Source organism: Panthera onca, chromosome A2 (assembly GCF_046562875.1).
Source record: "Panthera onca isolate mPanOnc1 chromosome A2, mPanOnc1 haplotype 2, whole genome shotgun sequence".
Classification (NCBI taxonomy): Eukaryota; Metazoa; Chordata; class Mammalia; order Carnivora; family Felidae; genus Panthera; species Panthera onca.
In genome coordinates this window covers 81483194-81507775 of record NC_138340.1, presented here as the reverse complement: position 1 = coordinate 81507775, position 24582 = coordinate 81483194, and the positions used below count along the sequence as shown (strand labels likewise).

At 38.8% G+C, this 24582-nt stretch overlaps 2 protein-coding genes across 3 annotated transcripts in view; one reads left to right on the top strand and one right to left on the bottom strand.

Annotated features, from left to right (window-relative positions):
• FBXL13 (F-box and leucine rich repeat protein 13) overlaps positions 1-24582 on the bottom strand; it is a 210341-nt gene that overhangs the window by 71616 nt on the left and 114143 nt on the right. For both annotated transcript variants that reach the window (XM_078442538.2, XM_078442539.2), the window contains 3 exons: positions 22078-22130; positions 18023-18123; positions 8472-8601 (listed from right to left, as the gene is read on the bottom strand). In XM_078442538.2, coding sequence (XP_078298664.2) covers positions 8472-8601; positions 18023-18123; positions 22078-22130 — 284 coding nt within the window. The remainder of the gene's footprint in view (positions 1-8471; positions 8602-18022; positions 18124-22077; positions 22131-24582) is intronic.
• Positions 8430-24582, top strand: part of LRRC17 (leucine rich repeat containing 17) — a 31460-nt gene continuing 15307 nt past the window's right edge. Inside the window, exon 1 of the mRNA XM_060632309.3 lies at positions 8430-8531. The gene's annotated coding sequence lies outside the window, so the exon portion shown is untranslated. The remainder of the gene's footprint in view (positions 8532-24582) is intronic.

The following is a 24582-nucleotide window of genomic DNA, read 5'->3' as shown; positions in this document are numbered from 1 at the left end:
AAGGGCAGTTGGGGGAGAAGACAGATTACATAGGGTCTTGAAGTTCCTTCCAAGGTTTTTCTTTTAATGAGTGGGTAGGATGCCTCACCAGGTGTTTGAGAAGAGGAAGGACATTGACTTGGGCAGAGGGTACAAGGTGAGCCTAATAAAACAACTGAGGCTGGAAGTGAAGAACAGGGGAGGCACAGAGGCAAAAGCTTCTATTGCAAGCTCTCTTATTCTCTTGTTTAACTCTCATATCTGAAAATATAAATCTGAATCTTGGCCTTCACCTGGCTCTGTCTCTCACTCTGTTCAGAGTTGTTGGTTTCTGGGCATTTGGGTTTCAGCCTGAGATTGGCTACAACCCTAGCCTTCCTTCCCAGCATAGCTGTCGTTGTTCTGTGCTTGGCTTCCTACACAGTGTCATAACCCATGGCTACATGCATTTGGGGATACATAAATCAGTAGGAGAAGTGGCCACCCAAAGTTAATATCAACAGGAGAATCCTTGGACTTACAAACAGACAAAGGATAAAGGGAAAGCATAACCAGCAATCACTGCCCTCCTCATAGGGACTTTCTCATGTAAAACTAGAAAAGCTTTGTCTTCTCCATTAAAATTTTTCATCCTACCCATATTTTCTATTTTGAGATTTTCAAAGAAACAAGAACTTTTGGAGAGTACTGAAATTAACAGGGAGTGATGTAGATATCTTAAGAGCATTTTAGCTGATACCTTTTTATCTACTCATTCATCATGGGGGCATGTGAGGAAAGTCTCAAAGGAGGGGAGGAAGTTAGCCATACAGATAGCTGCAGAAGGAGTATTCCAGGCAAGGAAAATGGCCAGTGTCCAGTAGCAAATACCCTGAGGCAAGAGCTCATGTGTTGAAAGAACAGCAAGGAAACCAGTGTGACTAGAATAGACTTGGTAAGTGGGAGAGCAGTAGGAATTAATGCCTGAAGGGCAGTTGGGGGAGAAGACAGATTACCTAGGGTCTTAAAAGTCCTTCCAAGATGTCTCTTTTATTGAATGAATAGGATGCCTTGCCAGGTATTTGAGAAGAGGAAGGACATTGACTTGGGTTTGAAAAGCCACACTCTAGATACTGGGTGAGGGGCGCCTGGGTTGCTCAGTCGGTTGGGTGTCCGACTTCAGCTCAGGTCACGATCTCGCAGTCCGTGAGTTCGAGCCCTGCGTCGGGCTCTGGGCTGATGGCTCAGAGCCTGGAGCCTGCTTCCAATTCTGTGTCTCCCTCTCTCTGTGCCCCTCCCCCGTTCATGCTCTGTCTCTCTCTGTCTCAAAAATAAATAAACGTTAAAAAAAAATTTTAAATAGATATTGGGTGAAAGAAGACTTGCAGGGGGGCAGGAGTGAAAGCAGAGACACCAATTAGGAGGTCGTCACAATAACGCAAGCAAGAGAGGATGGTGACCTGGGCTGCGGTGGCAGCTGTGGAGGGAGCAAGGAGTGGTCCAATCCTAGGTGGTTCTGAAGTAACAGTCACTGGACTTCCTGACAGAGTGCATGTGGGGGTGAGAGAGAAGAGTCCAAGATAACACACTAGTTTGCTGGGTCTGCTTTAACAGAGCACCACAAACTCAGGGCTTAAACAACAGAAATGTGTTGTCCTACAGTTCTGGAGACTAAAATTTCAAGATCAAGGTGTCCACAGGGTTGGTTCCTTCTGAGGTTGCTGCCTTTAATATGAGGGAAGGATATGGTCCAGGTCTCTCCTCGTGGCTTGCAGATGGATATCTTCATGTTAACATGGCACTCTCTTGTATGCAGGTGTCTGTGTCTAAATGTCCCCTTTTTATCAAGGACATCATTCATATTGGATTAGGGCCAATCTTCATGATTTCATCTTAGCTAATTACATCTGGAACAACCCTATTTCCAAATAAGGAGGTTCTAGAGAAAACCGTATTTTTAAACCCCTCTTCTTCATTTCTCTTAGTGAAAGTGGTCACCAAGGTTCTAAATGCTTGTTAAATATATTTGAAAAGAGGGAAGTTTAATGACATCTACTTGATGTGGAAGTGAACGTAAGATGATTTAAACAGTTATTGCTAATTTCTGAGAGGGGAAGAATACTTATCAGCATAGAAATCCATTCCTGGTTTGAATGTTGCTCTCCTACATCTCTTACAGTGCACTTTACTAACAGTGCTGCTGTGAAAATAAATTATGTGGCTAAATACAGGGAGTGAGTATGGAGAGCCACGGCATCAGCTTTCTCAGAGAAATCGTATCTATGTGAGGTTTCTAAATCATGAAACTGTCGTTAGGATTGACATGTCCAATTAAGGAAACTAACAGTATTAACAACAACCAAACATACATATACTTCATAACCCAGACATTCAACTTCTGTGTGTATAGAGCAGAAATATCTGCCTGGGTGGCTCAGTCGGTTGAGTGTCCGACTTCGGCTCAGGTCATGATCTTGCGGTTTGTGTGTTTGAGCCCTGCGTCGGGCTCTGTGCTGACAGCTTGGAGCCTGGAGCCTGCTTAAGATTCTGTGTCTCTCCATCTCTTGGACCCTCCCCTGCTCATGCTCTGTGTCTCTCTGTCTCTCAGTAATAAATAAACGTTAAAAAAAAAATTATAAAGAAAAAATATCTGCTGTCTTCATCAAAGGATAAGTACATGAATGTTAAGAGAATCACAAATCAGCCTAGACTTACACTCTCCAGGCCCTGCAACCTCAGGAAAAACAGAATTTATTTTTCCCAGTGTTGAATACTTAGAAGGATTCTGAATGGTTCTGGTAGGGTCATGCCTCTCTCCTGGAAAAATCACAGCCACTGCAGATGGAACTTAGGATTGTCCAGGCCAGGGTCAAATGACCCAGTGGCCATTGGAAAACCCTAATGATTACTAAGCATTTACTCTGTGATGCCACTGTTCTAAGCATGTTATATGTATCAGATCATTTCACTTACACAACACATTTATGAGGTAGATCCTAGTACTTTCCCCATTTCATAGATATTGAAGCTGAGAACCCTCAGGTAACCTGCCACAGTCCCATAACTAGTAAATGATAAATTCAGGATTAAAAAGCAAGTGCTCCGGAACCCATGCTCCCAATGACTACCATGTATTGCTCTCAAGGCGTCAAGAGTGACACAGCTCTGCAAAGTCACAGGGAAAGAAGAGGAGTGGTTCCTGAAGCAAAGTACCAGGTGCAGAGGAAAACTACCAATGTTTCATGCAATAGCTCATCAGTTTCATTTATCTAACTAAACATCAATCCAAATATTCAATAAACATCTGATAAATGTCTGCTGTGAGTTAGGTCACACACCATTCTTTAGAGCAGAGCACAAGATGGACCCATTCGTTGCCACCAGTTGTCTCCCTGACCATAGATAATAAAGGAGCATAGGAAAGGGTACTTTTCTTTACACAATAAAACTATTTTGTCTCTAAAAAGTCTCCCCAAATTGTGTTTAAACATAGTTTTAAAAATATTGTGGTACTTGGGGGGTTTTGGTTTTGGTTTTTAATGTTTATTTTATTTTATTAAAAAAATTTTTTTTAATGTTTATTTTTGAGAGACAGCATGAATGGGAGAGGGCAGAGAGAGAGAGGGAGACTCAGAATCGGAAGCAGGCTCCAGGCTCTAAGCTGTCAGCACAGAGCCCGACGCGGGGCTTGAACCCACACCCTGTGAGATCATGACCTGAGCCAAAATCGGACGCTCAGCTTACTGAGCCACCCAGGCGCCCCTATGTTTATTTTATTTTTGAGATAGAGAGAGAGACAGACACAGAGACAGAGTGTGAGAGGGGGAGGGGCAGAGAGAGAGTGAGACCCAGAAGCTGGAGCAGGCTCTGTGCTGACAGGAGAGAGCCCGGCGTGGGGCTTGAACTCACAAACCGTGAGATCATGACCTGAGCCAAGGTCAGACGCCTAACTGACTGAGCCACCACCCAGATACCCCTAAAAAGTTGTTTTACGGCATAAACTTAAATTTTATATTATAACTGAGTAAATAGTAAATATAGAAGCAGACGTATTAAATTTGTTCAACTGATTCGACCAGAATTTTTTGTTAAATGAATGTAGATTGGTTTTCTTGTTCTTCTTCTTCTGAAAATACTATAAAGAATATGTTGCACTCAGGCTCTGAAAGAAAACTTTTAATTAATTTGAAAAATATTTTAACAATGGCAGCTGGTTGGACTAAGAATCCTTGTTATTAGGAGCGCCTGGGTGGCTCAGTCGGTTGAGCGACCGACTTCAGCTCAGATCATGATCTCACAGCTCATGAGTTCAAGCCCCGCGTTGGGCTATGTGCTGACAGCACAGAGCCTGGAGCCTGCTTCAGATTCTGTATCTCCCTCTCTCTCTGCCCCTAACCCACATGCATTCTTTCTCTGTCTCTCTCAAAAGTAAACATTTAAAAAAAAAAAAAAAAGAATCCTTGTTATTCAACAAATATTTATTAAGTGCCTGGGTATGATTTAACCTTACAAGTGATCAGAGAAATACAAATTAAAAATATAAAATATCATATTTGATGTCAAATTGGCTAAAGTTTTTTTTTAGATAATACTCTTATGAAGATATCAAGCATTATTTTACATTTGGCAATTCACACATTGGCAACCTTTGTAGAGCATAGATGGCCTTAAAAATAACTATATGCTCTGACCGTTTCACTTCTAAAAATTCATACCAAAACGTTGCATAGACTTATGGAAATATATGGCTATGAGAATTTTCCTCACAGGTTACTGATGATAGCAAAAAATGGTAGGTTATAGGGGCGCCTGGGTGGCTGGTTGAGCGTCCGACTTCGGCTCGGGTCATGATCTTGCGGTCCCTGAGTTCGAGCCCTGCGTCGGGCTCTGTGCTGACAGCTCGGAGCCTGAAGACTGTTTCGGATTCTGTGTCTCCCTCTCTCTCTGACCCTCCCCCATTCATGCTCTGTCTCTCTCTGTCTCAAAAATAAATAAACGTTAAAAAAACTTTTTAAAAATGGTAGGTTATAAATATAACACAATATAGTATAATATAATATATAGTTAAATAAAATAAGATATTTATGGAATATTAAATAAAAGATATGTGTACTATCTAATCCACTTTAGTTTAAAAGAAGTATAGCTGTGCATAGAAAAAGACCAGAAAGCCTTACCCTTATTATTTCTGGGTGGCGAATTTTCAGATAATTTCAATTTTTGCTCATTTCTCATATTTTTGTGTTTAACATGTAAAAAGAAAAAAAAGCAAAGGTTTTTAAAAAGTGAAAAAATAAAATTCAAAGTGACAAGTATATTGTTAGAAAGTTGCAATGTATGGTGTAAGAGCTCACTGGAACAGCTTTATCCTGATTTAGGGCCAAGTGAGCAGAGATTTTTCGAGAAGAAACTGAACAGAGGCGTCCCCTCAGTCACATTAAAGATGAGGACACACAAGTGTATATGCAAGTGCTGGTATTTGTTAGGAAATCAGTCGCATTACTTACTGCACCTATAGTGTTTATCCAATCCCAAAAGCATTCAGAGTATTTCTAAAACATGTGTAATCGATTTTCACTTTTCTTTGCAGTTCTCCATTATCCATTTATGTATTTTTTCCAACAACTATGGTTAAAATACTTCCACAGTATTGTATAAATCCATCTTTCCTTTTTGGGCGGCAGCCACGACTGCATTAAAGTTTAGCCCTTAACAGACTTCACTTACGTTAACCCAGAGCTCCTTAAAGACAGGGATGCTGTTTTATTCATCATGCGTGTCCAGCATGCAGCAGGCACAGATAACACCAGCGAAAAGCAGGTAGGTGTGAGCTTCTATTCTCAAGTCTTTTGTTTTATTAGGACCTTTTTTCTTTGGCAGATATACTAACACATGACTTCATAGTGCAAAATTCTTGTAAAAAGAAAACAGATTTTAGTTTCCAAGCAGAGAACCTGGGAAATCTGTGAATCATCGATTTTCCTGCTTTGAAACCATTTTTGTGCCACCCAGTCAATACAAGTAGGCCTGGGAGAGTGAAACTGTCCTCACACCCAGAGCTGGGGAGGCAGACAGAACCTCCCCACAGAATTTAACACATCCCTCGGAAGCAGTAACATCCAAGCTTTCCTCATTCTTTCTGAAGCTAGAGCAGCAGCTCTATCTGCTCATAGGAGATCTGTGCTTACTAATGAGCCCATTTCTTACTCTCAGTGAACCTGAAGGGGTTCGGTTTCAAATGGCACAATTTCCAGTGACTGAAACAGTGTCTGACACCTGGAGTTAAATCTCCGTTGAATTATAAAATAAACAAATGAAAGCGAGAGACAGATGAACAAAAGAAATTAACGTTGCTTTGCATAGCACTGTGAAATACTAACTTCACTGTGGATTGAGATGTACAAATTAAGGGCCAGTCGGGGAAAAGTATCTATTCTTTATACATTCAGACCAAACTTAAATACCCACCAAGGACAGGCAGGCCATGCAGTTAATTGGTAGGTGTGCGTGTGTGGACGTTACCGAGTGGAGGAGAAGCCAGCACACGCCATTTCAAGGGGACGAGGCTGACTCGGTTCCAGCCCTTTGTTGCCATATGGCGATGTTGGCCCAACTTCGTTAGTTTTTCCAGTTTTTTAAGAGAAGCTTGGAGTCTAGATTTCTTTATGAAAACTCCAGAATTTAAAATGTTGGCTCAAAATTTAAAAGTAGATAAACTGTATCTGTGAGTTCTGCATGTATATCTGGCTAGAGTAGAGGCACATTGATTGGGAACCTCTCATTTTGACTTTACTGTGTCTGAGAATATTTATCCTTAGGGACATGTGCATGTGTGTTCATGTGTTTGTGTACGAACTGTATGTTGTCGCCATTACCTTGTGGAAACTGAGAAGAAGCAGGTAAGTCACACTGTGGGGAGGGTTTTTAAGGACTTGGTTAGCTGGTGGAAAATAGTGGAGGATGTATCTTTAGAGGGGAGAGCAATCAATAGGATGCGTACACCCATATCGAAAGTAGACACCTACCCTCCCAGAGAGACTGGAAGATACACGTGCTACTACCCTTAATGATTATGTATCAAAGGATGGCTCCCAGGTCCTTGAGGGAGGCGTTCCTGGGTTGTAACACTGGCAAGAAGCTTTTAAAGAAGTTTCTATCTATCTCAAGGAGAGCAAAGAAAGAATGACCAGTTTCAACTTTTCTAAAAGAAATGCTCTAAGAAAAGGGAGGTCAGGGACCTAGAGTCAGGAAGAAGCCGGTCTGAAGTCGAGGGAAGCTGGAGAGAATGGTAAGTCCGTCTCTTCTTGATGTTTAGCAAGCTACACACCAGTAGGTCAGAAATAAATGTAAATTCTAGATGTTTCAACTCTAGCTCACAGCCCTCCCCTCCTTGCCCCCACATCCTCCCTACTGCCTAGTGTACCAGGGCACCATGGGATGCCAGTGATGGTGACTAAGTTCTATCCATTTAAGCACTTGGAGGAGAAGCCCATTGTATGCCTAAATGCCCTCCAGGGGACTCTGCCTGCCTATGTAGGTACCAACAGGTGCTTACAACTGCCCCAGTACCCTGTGCTTTCACCAGCTGGGCAACCTTGGGAGCCTAGCCTCTGCATTCCTAAATGGGCACAATAAATACCAACTACACAGCATTTGCAGTGAATCTGGTCTATGTGAGGCACTCAATATGGTGCCCGGCATATAGTAACAACTCAATAAACAGTAACTATCAAGGTTTCAGCCAGTTCTCATCTGTGCAATTGTATTATTTCTGTAGAAGGAGGAACATACATTAACAAAATACCTAGAGAGGTGAAAGAAAAGAAGTTAAAAGAATAATGACTTAAATCTGCCAAAATCAAGAAGAAACTACCAGTGAGGCAGTAACTGTTCGCAAAGTGCCATGACCTTCCCTCCTCAACTCCACCGATTTTCTACCCAATTTTCCTTTACCTTATTCCCTCAAACTAAAGTATTTCCCTATGTACATCTCAAATCTCCATGTTATTTAGCCCAAGGATACAATGCAGTTTTAGAAATTACAACCTTTGTTGTATTTCCTTTCTTACATTTAGAACTCGCAGCATTTGACCCAATACCCATTTATTTTTTGAAAGCCCGTGTGGGAGCTAATTGACTTTCCAGGAAGTTCTTTGCCAATCCTCCCCCAAAAAGGTTTCTCCTGTGTTTGTATCTGGTAGCAATTCTACAGTTTTCAACATTTGGAACTCTGGTATTATAATTGTGCTTGAAGTATCTACACAGAAATGGTCTGTTTCATCATCCCCTGAGCTCGGCCTGTGTGTGGATGTGACATTCCAGTGGAAGAAAGCCAAGAGCCTATAGTAGCGATCCTGGGGAAAATTTAAGCAGCTGTGGCTGTGTAATTCAAAACCTCTGAAAAGTGTGCTGCAGTCCGTGCACAGCATTAGTATAACATGAGGGCTGGATGTAGCCCGTCCTCCGGAGGACTTCCTTGCCCGCTGCAGGAAAGAGAAGATTGAAAGACAAACCTGGGTGCAGCCGGAAAGGTCCAAATAGATGAGCTTGTGGCATCCATCCCCTAAATTCAGGTACCGTAATCCTTTGTCTGTGAACTTTTTGCAGTAAGCCAAGCTGAGATTCTGTAAGTTGTGGAAGTGCCTGAAAAGACAGGACGAGAAAAGAGAGGAAGGAAGGGGATTAAACTTGAGTCGTTTTCCACATCTTTCTTAAGCCACTATGACAAAGAGAAGTAAAACTCTAAATTAATCTTTTCTCCTTGCAGATATTCAACAGTTGGACTTCATTGTTAATTCTCTTCCTGTTATGTAAAGGAGATTGTAGTAGTATGTCAGATAATGCATAATTACATTTTAGATGAAAATAAAGATTTGCCTCGATTTTTAAGAAAGCTAGTTGGGATAAAGCTTTGGGGGTGGGGGAGATTTGTGCATTCATATTGTTTGGACGTTAGTTTGTGTTCAAAACCAAAGTTACAGAGTTTGCATTATTGTTGCATTTAGGTTTTATCTTTGGAGCACCAAAACAATGTGCAAAATGTCTAGAAGGACAAACCCTTTGTAAACATTTAAATGGTGATTAACTGTTACATGACAGTGAGGACTGGGGGCAGAAAGGAGGCAAAGTTAAACATAAGAGGCTCTTAAAATGGACATGATTAGCAAACGATTTGAAATAGACGTTTGAATATGCATGATTTCATAAGAAACAGTTTCATATTTATAGTTAAAGAAAGACTAATTGATAGAGCTTAAAAATGGGTTAAAAAGAACAGTCTGCAAATGAGTTGGGCAACACATGAGGGGAATAAACACTACATCAGAGGCTATCTGTCTCACTGGAGTTCAAACAGATTAAATGTGGCATTACCACCATGACCAAAATGATCGCTTCCAGAAAAAAAAAAAAAAAAAGAGGGTAATTAAGATGAGCCTGTACTACCCGGCAAGGGCTTACAGTTTGAGGACCTTCTGTGGACAATTTTCCAAGCCTTCCTAAGCCTGGCATTTTTTAAAAGTGCAAGAACTCCCACTGTTGCCGAGTCTTGTAATGGAATTAACAACGTGCTCTTGGTTTGTGATCCGCACCAGTTTAACACCAAGTTGGAAAACAAGAACAAAAAAGTGGAAGAAGATGCCTCTCTGTCCCTCAAAAGCCCACAAATGACAAGTGAAATTTACCTTCACATAAAATTGGGAAATAAGATATGTGAGCATTGACAATCAGATTGATTACTAAAATTTGAAAAACTCATCTATATGATATAAGGATTCCCATTGCATAGTGATTTGTTTGATGCAGAACACACATTCCCCTCTGGCAATGGCTGTGTCCATGAGATTCAACAGAACAAAGAGGGACGCCATCTGGATTCCCCAGTGGCTGTGGGCAGGGCCATGGAGCAGAAAGCAGTACTAACATCCCAAGGACACGTCCCCTCTCCTGGGGCCCTTGAGTTAACGAAGATGTATGCCAAAGTTTTGAAAATGCTTGATCTTCCTCTCCCTGGAATGGTACCCTTGTGATTCAAGAACAGCTTTCTTGGGGTGTGTGGAGGGTGCAGGGAGGATTGTCATTTCTAACAACACTTAAGCTCTCTAATTTGGAGGAGGGAGCCTGAGGCACACAGCACAACACAATGTAAAACATACAAAGTTTTGGAATCGGACCAAACTGGTTTCAAATTTCAGCTCTGACACTTATTGCAACTTCCCTAACCTCTCAGAGATTGTTTCTGCATCTGTTAAGTGGAGATTATAATATGATGTCTTTTCTTTCTAAACCCTGACCAACTGTGTCCAGCTTTCCTGAACCTCAGTTTTCTCATCTGTAACATGGATGTAATTCTATCTGCTATTTCCTCTTAGAAGTATGACAATTCTATGAGAACATAGATGTAAGAGTATATATTAAGGATGACTTTTGATGATTAAAATCAGGAGGTAGAAGCTTTAAAATATATGGGGTGCCTGGGTGGCTCAGTCGATTAAGCGTCTGACTCTTGATCTCAGCTCATGGTTCATGAGTTCGAGCCCTGTGTCAGGCTCTGTGCTGACAGTGTGGAGTCTGCTTGGAATTCTGTCTCCTCTCTCTGCCCCTACCCTACTTGTGCTCTCTCTCTCTCTATCTCAAAATAAATAAATAAACTTAAAAAATAAACTAAATTTCAAAAATAAAATAAAAATATGTATTATTGTTATTACTAATTCAAATGATAACATATTAATTGTTCTTATGAAGTTTGTTGGGTCTTCTTTCATGTAATGGAATGGGTACTCATCTGACAAGGTGGTGCACACAACTGATTCCAAGGGTTTGGGGGAATTTCCTATGACATCTACACCCTCAGTTTGGTCAAGGTTTAAAGCCCTATTTAATCCGTTTGAACTCCAGTGAGATTGATAGCCTTTGACGTAGTTTTTATTCCCTTCATGTGTTGCACATTTTCAGACTGTTCTTAACCCATTTTTAACCCCTATGTCAATTAATCTGTGTTTAATTATAATAATGTAACTGTTACTGACAAAATCATGCATATTCAAATATATTCAAATCTAGTCCAAAGCTGTTGTTTGATTTTTTTAACTCCTTGTGATCAGTTAACAAATACTGTAAGTAGGAATTGACTGAGGAGTTCTTAACTTTTTTGTGTGTAACAGATACCTCTGGGTCTATGGACCCTTTATCAGCATAATGTTTTTAATACGTAGAATAAAATACTTAAAATTACAAAAGCAGCTAATTATATTGAAAGATATTATTATCAAAAAATTTTAAGGATCAAATGAGTAGAATAATAATATGTGTGCTTCTTTATTTTTAACATGTTTATATTATATATATATATATATATATATTTGTTATGTAACATATGATATCATATGTTAATATTAAATAACAAATCTAGTGGCAGGGCTAATAACTACCCATGGTTTTGAGTGGGCGATGAATGTCAGTGATACTTTGAGATAACTATGACAACTATAGTAAGAAAATATTTCAGATTTTTATGTGTAAAAGAGTCCCAGGAACTGCTAGTGCTATTCTGATTTTTCACTTACATTTCAGTTAGAGCTTAGCAAAGACGGGGATGATTTTTCCCCCATCAAAACTTATGGAACCTCTGAATTCCATCCTTGTTCCTTGGGGGATCCACTGACCCCATGTTAAGAACCTCAGATTTGGCAAAAGAAGTTGTTCATTGGACTAAATGACTCCCAGACTGAAAGTCTCTAGGTGGCTGTCCTCAAAGTGGAACCTCATGGGAACCATCAGTTTGAAAACCTAGCATAGGAGGAATCTTGAGTGGCCCTGTGGCCTTTCCAGGGATTTACAGTGCTGCAGACTCAGAGCTTCTGGGAATGGGAAAACAATCAGTTGACAGTGAAATCACTTGGCAAATTTTATGCAATACTGCAACTTTTTATTCTGAATTTTGGCAAAGAAATACATCCCTTACGTGAGTGAGATCTGGCTCATCATGTTCTCAACCCAGAGACAACTTGGTATTTCTAATTCCACTTTGAAGCTGTGTTTGCAGCCTGTGTTTATCTTTTCCTAATTATTTGATAACTAACTGTTTCTAATGGGGGGAGAGGTTCTCTTTGTGATTTATTTTTCTACTGCTACTATAATCTTTAAGAAATAACAATTCTTGGGGTGCGTGGGTGGCTCAGTCAGCTAAGTGGCTGACTCTTGATTTCAGCTCAGGTCATGATCTCACGGTTCGTGGGTTTGAGCCCCACATCTGGTTCTGTGCTCACAGCGTGGAGCCTGCTTCAGATCCTCTGTCTCCTTCTCTCTCTCTCAAAAATAAATAAAACATTTAAAATATTTAAAAAATTTTTTAAAAATCACAATTCTTACAGAAACTACAGAGATCACATTTTTTTCTGTTGGCTTTTTTCCATTAAAGAATCGAGGTCTTCTTTATTAGATCACCAATACCTGAGGGCATTACTGTTGGAAGGAATGTAGAATTCTGTATTTCAACAATGATTTCTCTGAAAAAATCACCAAGACAAGGCCTAGTTTGTAAAGGAGATTTGCAGGTAGTCTCTTTTGATTTAGTGCTGGGCTCTTTAGTTTCACAGATGCAGTTTTGCATAATAGGATCCCTGCAGAAATCCAAATGCAGTGTTTTGACCTTATTCATAGACTAGACCTTGAGGATGTACAGTCAAGGAAACAGCTTACTCTTTCTGCCCCACTCTGATGGGTAAGACCATATAACCTGAGAGCACCTATGTGTAAAGAAATGTCCAAGCCATTTGAAGGGACTATGTGAAAAATAATTAAACACCATGCCACTACAGCACATGACACTCCATTAAAGAGCAAAGATCATAATAGCTTTACTCACTACTATATGCCCAGAATGTCCTGCACACAGTAGTTGATCAATGCATGGTAAAAAAAAAAAAAAAAAAAAAAAAAAAAAAAAAAAAAAAAGTGAATGAATGTTACTGTTAGGATTCAGGGAAAGGAGAGATCATTGTGGAATTGTGGTAGATGGTATGACTCGAGGTATAAAGGCTATGGCTTAGCAGAGAGAAGGAGAAAGAAATTCCATCTATAGAGAAAGAGAAGCTTGCAGCAATCCAGATGACCAGAGTTAAGGGCTTCCCTTGGAAAACCAGGGCAGATAGGTTTCATCACATAATGTTAAGGACCTATACAGGAGAAGTTTGATCAATGTTAAAGGACAGTAAGGGAAGAGTCTAGACCTTCAGCATGTCAAAGACATGATAAGACTATCATTTCAGGATGATGCCTCTTACAGCGTAAGAAAAAAACAGATTGAAGGGAAGAGAGACCAAGGGTGAACGGTAGGGATGCAAGGCCAGATGAGGCGCTGAGAGTGCCACCTAGGTGGTGGCAATAGGAGTAAATGGAAAGGGTTCGATTCAGGAAATATTTAGAAGCAAAAATGTCCTGGAATGGGCATGAGCTATGAGCAGCCCTCATTTTCAACTTCAGAAAATGGAGCAGGTCCCCAAAGAAGTGAGGAAAAATATTCAAATAAAAAGCTGGCAAATCAATGTTGTCAAGAAGGGCAAACAAATTATATTTTTCTTCTGGCAAATGATTTCTTTGGAAAGAAATACTAAAGGCAACTGGGGAGAGAATGACAACAGCACACAACATTTCTCTGGTTATTTATAGTTTAAAGAACACTTTTGCATTCCCAAACATATTTGAAACAATGGAAAACAGAACAAAAATAGGGAATCATAATGAAATGTATTTTTATCATAGATAAGAAAGTGTACATTTTTTTCATATGACAAAAATCATCAATATCAAGTATATTTTTCGTGATTGTTCTCCCAGTCACAAGAACTACAGTTAAAATCAAAACAAAATTCTCATTTTGGGTCCTACCTATTTTTTTTATCTGTTGCCCACTAAAGGCATAGCTTCATTTGCAAAATAAGTGTTCCTAAAAAACTATGCACGGTTGTAGTATTATCTTAATTTTCCTAAGAGAAAAAATTATCTCAAAGTATGATATCCCAAATCATCTACTTCATAAATTCTGTTTTTCACATAGGAATTTAATGGATTTTGTAATATATTCTCTCTTTTTCTGTACACACACACACACACACACACACACACAAGCATACATGTTCTCTCTCTCTCTCTCTCTATATATATATATATATATACACACACCACACACAAGCATATATGTTATCTCTCTCTGTATATATATACATATATACACACACACACTCATACATGTACATATATACATATGCATATACATCTCCCTATGGAATTCCTAAAGAAAAGTACTGAGTGATATTCTATATTGCAGGACTAGAGCACCTTTTAGAATTCCTGAAAGGGTCAGGACCCTCCACAGTAGCATCACTGGAGCTGGCTTGCACCAGCCCATGAGAGCCAACTATTAGCATTTCTTTCCAACTCCACATTCAGTGACATCATGTTGGTAGCTTAAAATTGATCATGGTGGTAGTATTTACATCACAGAAATCAGTAAATCTTATAAATCAGAACATCCCCTTAACCCCTACCCAAACTAGTTATTAAACATTTATTGGAACCCAGCTATCCTTGGAACACACTTTGAGAACTACTGATGTGGAGAATGCAGTATGCTGAGGAAATGTATACAGAGATAAAAATGATGAAAGAGAAGATGACAGCTTTGAAGGACAGGAATAAAAATTCTATCTGAGAATAAAACAGGATTCTTAAGACAAAACCTGAACAAATGGAATAGAAGCATTAAAAAGGAAAATGCCGGGGCGCCTGGGTGGCTCAGTCAGTTAGGCGGCCGACTTCGGCTCAGGTCATGATCTTGCGGTCCATGAGTTCTAGCCCCGTGTCGGGCTCTGTGCTGACAGTTCAGAGCCTGGAGCCTGCTTCATATTCTGTGTCTCCCTCTCTCTGACCCTCCCCTGTTCATGCTCTGTCTCTTCCTGTCTCAAAAATAAATAAACGTTAAAAAAAAAATTAAAAAAAAAAAAGGAAAATGCCTTCCTTGCCTGAGAAAAGATCTAAGTTTTAATATTCAAAAGGTTTACTATGTTCCAGGAAAAGTTAATTGAAAGAATTAACCTCGGATAATGTTTTAAATTTCTCAGTAAAAAGGAAATTCTTGCAAGCATATTGGCAGAAAAATAGGTTTCCAACAAAGGAACAACAACAACAAAAAAAATCAAGCTAGCTTTACACTTCTCTTTAACCTGAAATACCAAAGATTATGTGGCAATATTTGTAGGTTTTTAAGAATAAAGTAAGGGACATAATTCAAGAGCTATACACCAAGAGAGGTTGTTGTTCACCCTTCAAGACAAAAGAAAGTCATTTTCAGAAAGCAATGGCTAAAAATCTAACACTTGTTTATCTTTCTCAATAAAGAGGTTTTAAAACTATATGTCCAGTCATCATGAGATGAATCAAAGTCAGAAATAAAGATTAAGGAAATTGTGGAACAAATGGACCATCAGTGAATGACAAACTTAGAGGTAGGACTCCATAATCATAAATATCATCACAATATTGAGCACAAACATGAAAAATCAATATTAAAAGTAAGTTAGATGATTACCAAAAATCACAAATAATATGTGTTTATGGACAAGGGGGTGGAAGTAGAGAAGCATCAAGTTCAAGGGAGAATGAAAGAGTATTAGATCTCTAACCAACGTCATTGTTCCGTCACAACTTTGATAACTGAAAAAATGCATATTAAAAACATGTTTTTTTAAAAAAAACATACACATAGCCACTAGTTAGAATACAGAACAGAATGTGCACATACCTCTGAAATACATTAAGATTATAAAAGTAAACAATATAGTTTATATAGCAAAAGGCAGAAACAATGAATACAGTATAGTAACATAAAAAATCAAAAACAAAGCAAGATCATAAAAATAAAACCATACACTCAATTTTGAAAGGAAATATTACTTGTAAACTATCCTCTTAAAAAGGCAGAATGAAAAATTTTAAAATAGAAGTTAGCTATGTGCTTCATATAAAAGGAAAACCTAAAATACACCAACATAAAGATTAAAAACACAGGGATACATAAAGTTATTCCAAAAAACCATAAGCAAAAGAAAATAAAGATGACTATATTAATAGCAGATAAAAAAGAATCTGAGGCAAAGAAACATCAACCAGAATAAAGAATGTAATTTTATGTGAATAAATGCTATAATCTATATTGAAACCTGCTACTTATTAATCTTTATATATAAAATAAAAATATCAAAATAAAGAAGCTTGATTCTAAAAGACAACCAATGTATCACTATTATACTATGAAATATCAAGAATTCATACATATATACACACACGTAGAAATTTTGTTCCCTAAAAAATACTCTCTTGTTTTAAGCATTCATGGATGATTTACTAAAATTATCCAATAATTATATAATTAATTTACTAAAATTAATTATATAAACTGGTCCACCAAGAAATCTCAATAAATTCCAAAAGGTAGAAATAATTCAGCCCACATTTCTTGACCACAGTGTACAAAATTAGAAATTAAAACCAGAAGCCTAATCAAAGAAACTTCAACTACTTGGAACCAAAAATTCTCTTCTAAATAATTATTGGGTCAAAGATGAAAATAAACGTGCAACAGTTTACAAAATGAGAACAATACTTATTAAATCTTACAAGCTTTGCCTATATTCTTATTCAGAGGTAATTTCATATTAAATCTTACAAATGAAAGAAATCAATTAAATCTTACAAATGAAAACATTAAAAGGACACTTGTACCTTGTACCCAAGTCCAAAAATGACCATTTGGAAAATATAATGAGAAATTAAAATTAAAATTTAATTAAAACCAAGAGTCAGAAGCTTAACCAAATGAGCCACCCAGGCACCCCTTAACAACTCTGAAAGTGTAAAAAATATTCTTAGCTCATGGACTACATTAAGTCAGGCTTTGGACCACACAAGTCATAGTTTGCTGAACCCTATTACATTGTTGCCTCATTTATCTACCAAAATAAATTCTAGATTGATTATAGATTTAAGTAAAAACAAATCATACAAGAAAAAAATAATAAATGACATCAAACACCTGGAAGGAAGAAAACCTTTATTTAAAAGTTTAAAAGTATCAGAAAAAATTTCAAAGGAAAAATTTGATAGATTTGACTAAACAGACTTGACTAAAATGTGGAAACTCAATTAATGGGATAAACAGAAAATATGTTACCACTTTTTTTAGGCTTACACATTTCTAGAAAATGATCAGAGACAGAAGATAAGGAAAATAACCACCTAGAATTTTCTCTAGCTTTTTCAAATGCTTTGCTGTTATTTTTCAAAGAATCTCAAAAAGTTATATTCTCAAAAATAATTTATTCTTTCGCAATAGTTTGAAAAAAATGTTTTGAATCTCTCCCAATATGATTATCTTCTCTTCCTGATTAGTATTTCCTTGGTGAAAATAAATAATTGAATGACATAAAATTTGAATATCCTGTCAACTTTTGGTGATGTCTTGTAGTCTTCTGTCCCTTCTCCTCCAACGAAGCACTAGCTGAGGAGATGCAACATTTGTATTCAGCCCATAGATCAAAACACAACTCGTATCAGATTTCCTGGAGGTGGTGGAAGTCCCAACAGGTAACCAGAGCATGGCAACAGGGAATATGGGATCACAGTGTTCAAGGTCAAAGAAAGGAGGGCACTGGTGTTCTGTTGTCAAGAAGTCCAGACATGGGACTGGAATTTAGAAGCCAGGCTCCATTGCCCAGGAAGGAGGACCAGAAAGAGACTGGCAGAGCCTAACTCAAGCTACTGGGCACATTGCTATAAGAGTGACACAGAAATGTTGGCCAAGCAGAGGACCAGTTATTTAATCTGGGCCCGCCCAGGAGGGAGAGAATAAGCACCAGGTTGGGGACTTGAAAGCAGCAGTCCTGTTACTAGATTAGTGGTGCCATGATGGTGGGGTGCTAGATGGTTAGATGGTGGGGAGTGCTGGAACAAGCCAGAACCTGGAGGAGCATCACTATTTTCAGTATAACACCTATAACACAAACATTACCTCGGCAGCAGTCTCATGGTCCTGTTGGTGATAATTGTGTTAGATAGATTGAGGTACAGGACTCCAGGACAGCCTTCAGAGATGTATCTCATTGATTCATCCTGCATAAAAACAGAGGGAAGAATCTTATCAAAGTCTAACAGGGGATGCCTGAATGACTCAGTCAGTGAAGCATCCAACTTTGGCTCAGGTCATGATCTCACAGTTCATGGGTTTGAGCCCCGCATGGGGCTCTGTGCTGACAGCTTGGAGCCTGGAGCATGCTTCAGATTCTGTGTCTCCCTCTCTCTCTGCCCCTTCCCCACTAGTGCTCTGTTTGTCTCTCAATCTCTCTCTCTCTCTCTCTCTCTCTCTCTCTCAAAAATAAATAAACATTTAAAAAAATTTTTTTTAAAAGTCTAACAGGCTCTGTTATTTCCCCATGATCTCTCTACTATCTATCTCCCTGCTCCAAAAATACCATGCAAGGCTTGGTCTCTTCAATTCTTTGATATTGGTTGTAAGTCAAATTAAATAGAAGGTGATGGTTTTGTTTGAAGCTTCATTACTCTCTCCCCTTCCCTTTCTTTGGAAATCAAGTCCCATTTGATCACAGTGACACTTCGTTAAAATTTGAACCCTTGCAAGTTCAACTCTGACGGGAAATTTGAGCTTAAGTGTCAGAGTGTCAAACGCTCCTGACTCTTCAGATGCATGAAAGTAATTAAATCCTGATCTATTTTTAAGCTCACTAAAATCATTCTGAAAGACAGGAATAGTAAATGTTCTCAACTGGACTTCATTAAAAGTGACTCCATATTTACACATATAGATTTAAAGAAATGTGTGTGTATGTGTGTGTATGTATAATTAAGTTTTTGTGGTTCTATTACTGAATTATTAAAACAGCTGAACAGATCCTCACCAAATTTATGGTAAGTTTGAGATGGCCTGAAGTAAAATATAGGCTACATACATGTTGAACGTGAAGTTCAGTGTTGAGGGTATTGTGGGCAACACTCTCAAAGATTCAAGAAACCCTCCCCCAGAGAGCTGAAACTGGGGTACCAGGGTACAATTCCACTATGACATGAATGAGACAGCAAAACAAATAGTGATTTCAAGCCTGAGCCCTATCTTGGCATTTACAAGACCAGATCACTTGCAAGCTTTCATTGCAATGAACTCCTTCCCATATGGGTAACTACTTATAAAATGCTTTAGTATGAGTAAGTAGCAGCATGGTTTTTATTTATTTAATTATGGTTGATGCGTCTCCCTAGGGACACCGACAAGGTCAGCTCATTCTAAATATTTGTGGCACATCCGTCCTGGAAATAGGCCATTGGAATAGGCCATTGCAGGAAGAGGTAAATCGTCACTTGACTAGGGGATATGGTTTGGGAAAGAATTCTGCATGTTCAGTATGGCCACCTCCAATACCACTAAGGATGGCAAAGGCTTATTTTCAGTGGGATCATCAGTGTTTAACATTGTATTCCTAGCTATTTCCCAGAGTCAAGGATATTAAAATAACAAAATCATGCAGTTGTAAAAGCTGTAGTTCTGCTGTAGGGAAAGGTACAAGTACATGGCATGAGTACAAGGGCACTGTATTCTTGCCACTGCATTCAAGCTGCCAGTGATTTTTCTAGACACTCCAAACTAAAATGTATGATTTAGATATACATGGATTGGTTTAAAAACAAAAGTATGCCGTACAAGTTTCCCAGAGGTATGGAGAGAATAACCATAACGAGCGGCATTGTACTTTAATATAAACAAAATCTATCTTCAAAAATGTTCATGGTACCAATCAAATATCAAAGTGATTGTACACCTGTTGAAAGTCTCTGGCAAAAATGCAAATGAGTTGGGCAAGGAGAGGATAGAAAGCTGGTTTCTACACCCAACCTTAGAGAGGTAGCCACAGAGAAGATGAAAATGTGGGGCCAGGAAGAGCAAGATAAAGTATGTCTTCTGCACCATAGAGGAATTTGATTTTTCCTTTAAGATATGGAGGCAAACCATTTACTGGATTTTCCTGTCTGGCAGAGCTTGGATATCCAAAAAATTTCAGATGAATCCTATTCTCAGTGTTTAAAAGAACTCAAGTTTCAATCCCCAAACACTTGAGCACATAAACTCAAAAACTGTTTGAGTATCCTTATTGCAAAATGGTTTCTGAATTTGTTCACAATGCACTCAAATCTTTCTGAGTGTAATATATTCATAAGTCAAGTTTCTTAGAAATAAAGTTTTCTGAAAGGATGTTACATGGCTCCTTAAATGTAAACCTGTCTCCCCAGTCTATGTCTCAAAGCGAAAAACAATAGTAAAATGTAGCTGGATAAAATTATCAGCCCTGTATAGTATTAGACTCCAAAACTGGGAAAGACTTTGATGTTCACAAATTCAAATTCAATCCAGATGGCATTGTTTTGACTTTCCTATTACAAAGCCATATTTCAAGACTGTGATCTGTTATTCAAGTGCAGAACTGAAGCTCCCTGAGGACAGGAACTGAAACTTGATTCATTTTAAATTCCCTCTAACACCTGTATTTTATAGCATATAAACTCCCTGTATATCTTTATATATAAAAATAAATACATCTTTAATGTAGTAGGTACTAAAAATATCCACCGAATGAAACAGAAATTTGAAAGAAAGGACAATAATGATGATGCTGGGAGGTAGCAAGGAGGAGTCAAGGGTGTGGATGTCACTCTGGAGTTGCTGCTTAATGAGGCATGACACAGTCAGACCTTTCTGTTTTCACCCTGCTTCTCCCACTGTTCTTTCTGGAGATTCTTTGCTATTTCTTCTCTGTCTACTTCTAAAAGTCAGCAACGCCCCAAGTTTTACTCCTAAATCATCTTCTCATGCCTTCTTTCTCTCTCTAGGCTGACCATATTCACTTTTGTGATGTTAACTAAGCATACGAACATGTCAACCCAAGATGGAATCTCAAGTTCTGTGCCATGTTGTCCATTACCTGCTAGGTGACTCCACACAACTCCATTCATTAAACAAATGTATAGAGTGTTTACCATGCCAAGATCTGTGCTATGTGCTATGACTACCACAAAAAATAAGACACATCTCCTGTGCTTTGGGCCCCTTAGGCTACTGAAGGAGGCAGAAACACTGTGATTAGGGCTATTAGAGTAGCAGAGGAGTAGAGGAGTAGAGTTGCAGAGGAGCTGCAACGAACCCAGCCCTGGGAGTCAGTGATGTCTTGATAAAGCAAGCAGTACCGAAAGTAGGCCTTCAAGCCTGACAAAGAGGATAACAACACCTGAGGACAAAGCGAAAGGGCATTCCATGCCAAGAACACAGGCTGAGCAAAAGTGAAACAGCAAAGAGCAGCTTGGCTCATGCAGCAAAGAAAGCATAGCAGTGCATGGTTGCTGCAGCTTAATGTGAATGCGGGGATTGGAGTAAGATGAGGCTGGAAAAGGAGGCAAAGCCAAGAGTACAGAGGGTGTTTGAGGTAGAGTAATGTTAAAGAGCTTTGACTTTATCAACAGTGTAGGTGACGAATGTGTGTATAAATTATGGAAAATGGGAGTGAAATAATCAGATCTTCCTTTTAGAAAGTGTATGTGCTCACAGGGTGGAAGACAGATTGCATGTGAAAGAAAAGCTTGGAAAGAAGGCCAGGAAGGAGCTGCCCTGGGTTACATGTTCATTTCTGTCTTCTTTGGCACACACCTGATAGCCGTGAAGACCACTAAAATGAGCCTATTGTCTCTACTGGGACCCAGTTTTTTCTGTCTCAGACACACATGGCCTTAAATATAAATATAGTTCATTTTTATGTAATTGTTGAATAGTTTCCACTTTCCAGAGACTCCAACCTTGGGCATATAGCTACAGGATGAATAATAAATAGCATTATACAAATGGGATAACATTTCTTGCCAATGTTTAACATAGTTTGCTTTTTTTACACATTTGATCCTAAATGAGCAGACAGGCATGCATTTTGGCAAAATCTCTGTGTATTGGCACTCCAATATAGCAAGTCTGAATCTATATAAATAACAGTAAAATAAACTTCATATACTCACTGTGAGTGTTGGGCAGTCAGAGACATTCAGCTCTTGCAAATTTCTACAGAGGCCTAAATCAAACAAGTTAAACATTACTAAACAACATAGTACAAATGTTTAAACTTAAATTTTTTCCATCCTACATTCAATGCAATGTATTCATTAGAAAACAAAAATCTTGGCATGTAACTTGTTCTAAGTATATGGTTCCTTTTCCCAAAAAATCGATTCCTTCTGGCTTTAAAATTAAAATATATACACATGTTTATTATTGCTTGAGGATTACAGAAGGAAGGGGAAAAAAGAAAAGTACTACTCTGGGAAAAACAGTATATACTTAGAGCTTGGAAGAAAACCAACCTGCTTATTTTGTGGCATGGCTTTTTGCTCATTTTGGGGATTTTGTTTTCTTTTATTATTTTATTGTAAAATTTTTCAAACACAGAAAAGTGGAAAGACTTGAAGATTTGTACAATGAATATACCCACTACCAAGATTCTATTTCTATTGCACGATATTTGTGTTATCACTTCTTCACCTACATATCCATCTTTCTATCTTTCAATCCATCTTATTTTTTATGCATTTTGAAGGAAGCTATAGGCATAAGGACACATCCCCCTCCTACCTCAGCATGCATATTGTAAATAATTCAGCATGCGTAATAATTAATAAAATGTTTAGGATTTGTTTAGATTAGATCTACATACAATTTATAATGAATTGCAGAGAAATGGGGGACCAGAAAGGCCAAGTGTCTGATTTGCTCTAGGACCAGGGGCAACTGTACAGCTTACGGTGTCACAGGGAAGAGGACACATGTCCACAAAGAGCTGGGTAGCAAAGTGTTCTACAATCAGCACTCTGGGGCTAGACCGACAGAAAGTACAACTCCAAATCTGAGACAGAAAACAAGCATCTAGGGGAGAGGACACAAAACAGTAAAGGAGAGGAACACTTGAGACAAAGAGGGGAAAGTCATTCTAGGTGGAGGAGACCCTCATCGAGCAGGAAAACTCCAAATATCCTGGCATCCACACTGCTACAATGAATAGAAAACACATCTGCTGCTCATAACCACTTAGCCCCACAATAATAACAACAGAAATGTTATTAATTATAAATCGATTTTGAACATTTCTTCCTTTGCCAAGAATGGACTGTGTCCTAAGTAATGAATGCAAACCAAAACCACTTTCAGAATTTAAAAGTGAAAATAATTCTTTAAAATGTACAGATCTTGGAAGTCATCAGTAATACTCGTTAAGGAAGAAAATAGATTCCCCAAACAATGCAATAACTAAATTTATGATATTAATATTTTTAGAGAATATTTACCTGAGAGTAAGTCATGCATTTAACAAATATTATCAAGAACCTGTTATGTGGGGGCACCTGGGTGGCTCAGTCAGTTAAGTGACTGACTTCGGCTCAGGTCATGATCTCATGGTTTGTGGGTTCGAGCCCCGTTCGGCTCTGTGCTGACAACTCAGAGCCTGGAACCTACTTTGGATTCTGTGTCTCCCTCTCTCCATGCCCCTTCCCCTCCCCCACTCACACTCTGTCTCTCCCTCTCTCTCAAAAATAAAATAAAACATTTTAAAAAAATTAAGAAAAAACAAAGAACCTGTTATATGCCAGAAACTCTACAGGTGCTAGAAGTACAGCAAGTGAACAAAACAGACAAAGGTCCCTGCCTTTAGGGAGTTCACATCCTCACTGGGGGAGACTGACAGTAAACACAAGAAGTAAAATATCTACTTTGACAGGTGGTGATTAGTGCTGTGGAGAAAAATAAAACAAAAAAGAACATAGGGAGTGGCTAGCAAGTGGGAAGAGATGCCACTTGACACAGAGTGGTCATAGAAGGCTTTGCTCAGGTGACATTTGAACCAAGATGTGCAAGACTTGCCAAGGACAGTGCTGTTTACTTTGAGCATTTCTGTATCTCACATTCAATATGGTTGGTGATTGGGAGACAGTACAGGAAAGAAAAAACAAGCTCAGGAGAACAGCTGTTGGGACCTACTTTTTTTTTTTGCCCATCTCAAGGCTGATGGAAGTATCCCTTTCATTTCTTGAATCTGATGTGCTGATACATTACATGTTTCAGTTTTCATAACGCTAAGCCCTGAACAGTAGAGTACTTCTCCTGGACCAGGTACTGTGAAGTGTCTTACGTGCATGAGCCCGTTGCATTCTCCTAGCAATACGACGAGGTATCCTCAGCCCCATTTTTTTTTAAGTTTGTTTATTTATTTTGAGATAGAGAGTGTGAGCAGGGGAGGGGCAGAGAGAGAATCCCAAGCAGGCTCCACACCACCAGCAGTGAAAAGCTCGATGTGGGGCTCGAACTCACGAACCATGAGATCATGACCTGAGCCAAAATCAACAGAGGTGTAACTGACTGAACCACCCAGGCACCCTACATCAGCCCCATTTTACAGATTCTGAAGTTGAGGTTAAATAACTAGCCTGACGTCATATAGTTAAGCAAGCAGGAGAGTCTTCATTGAAACTCAG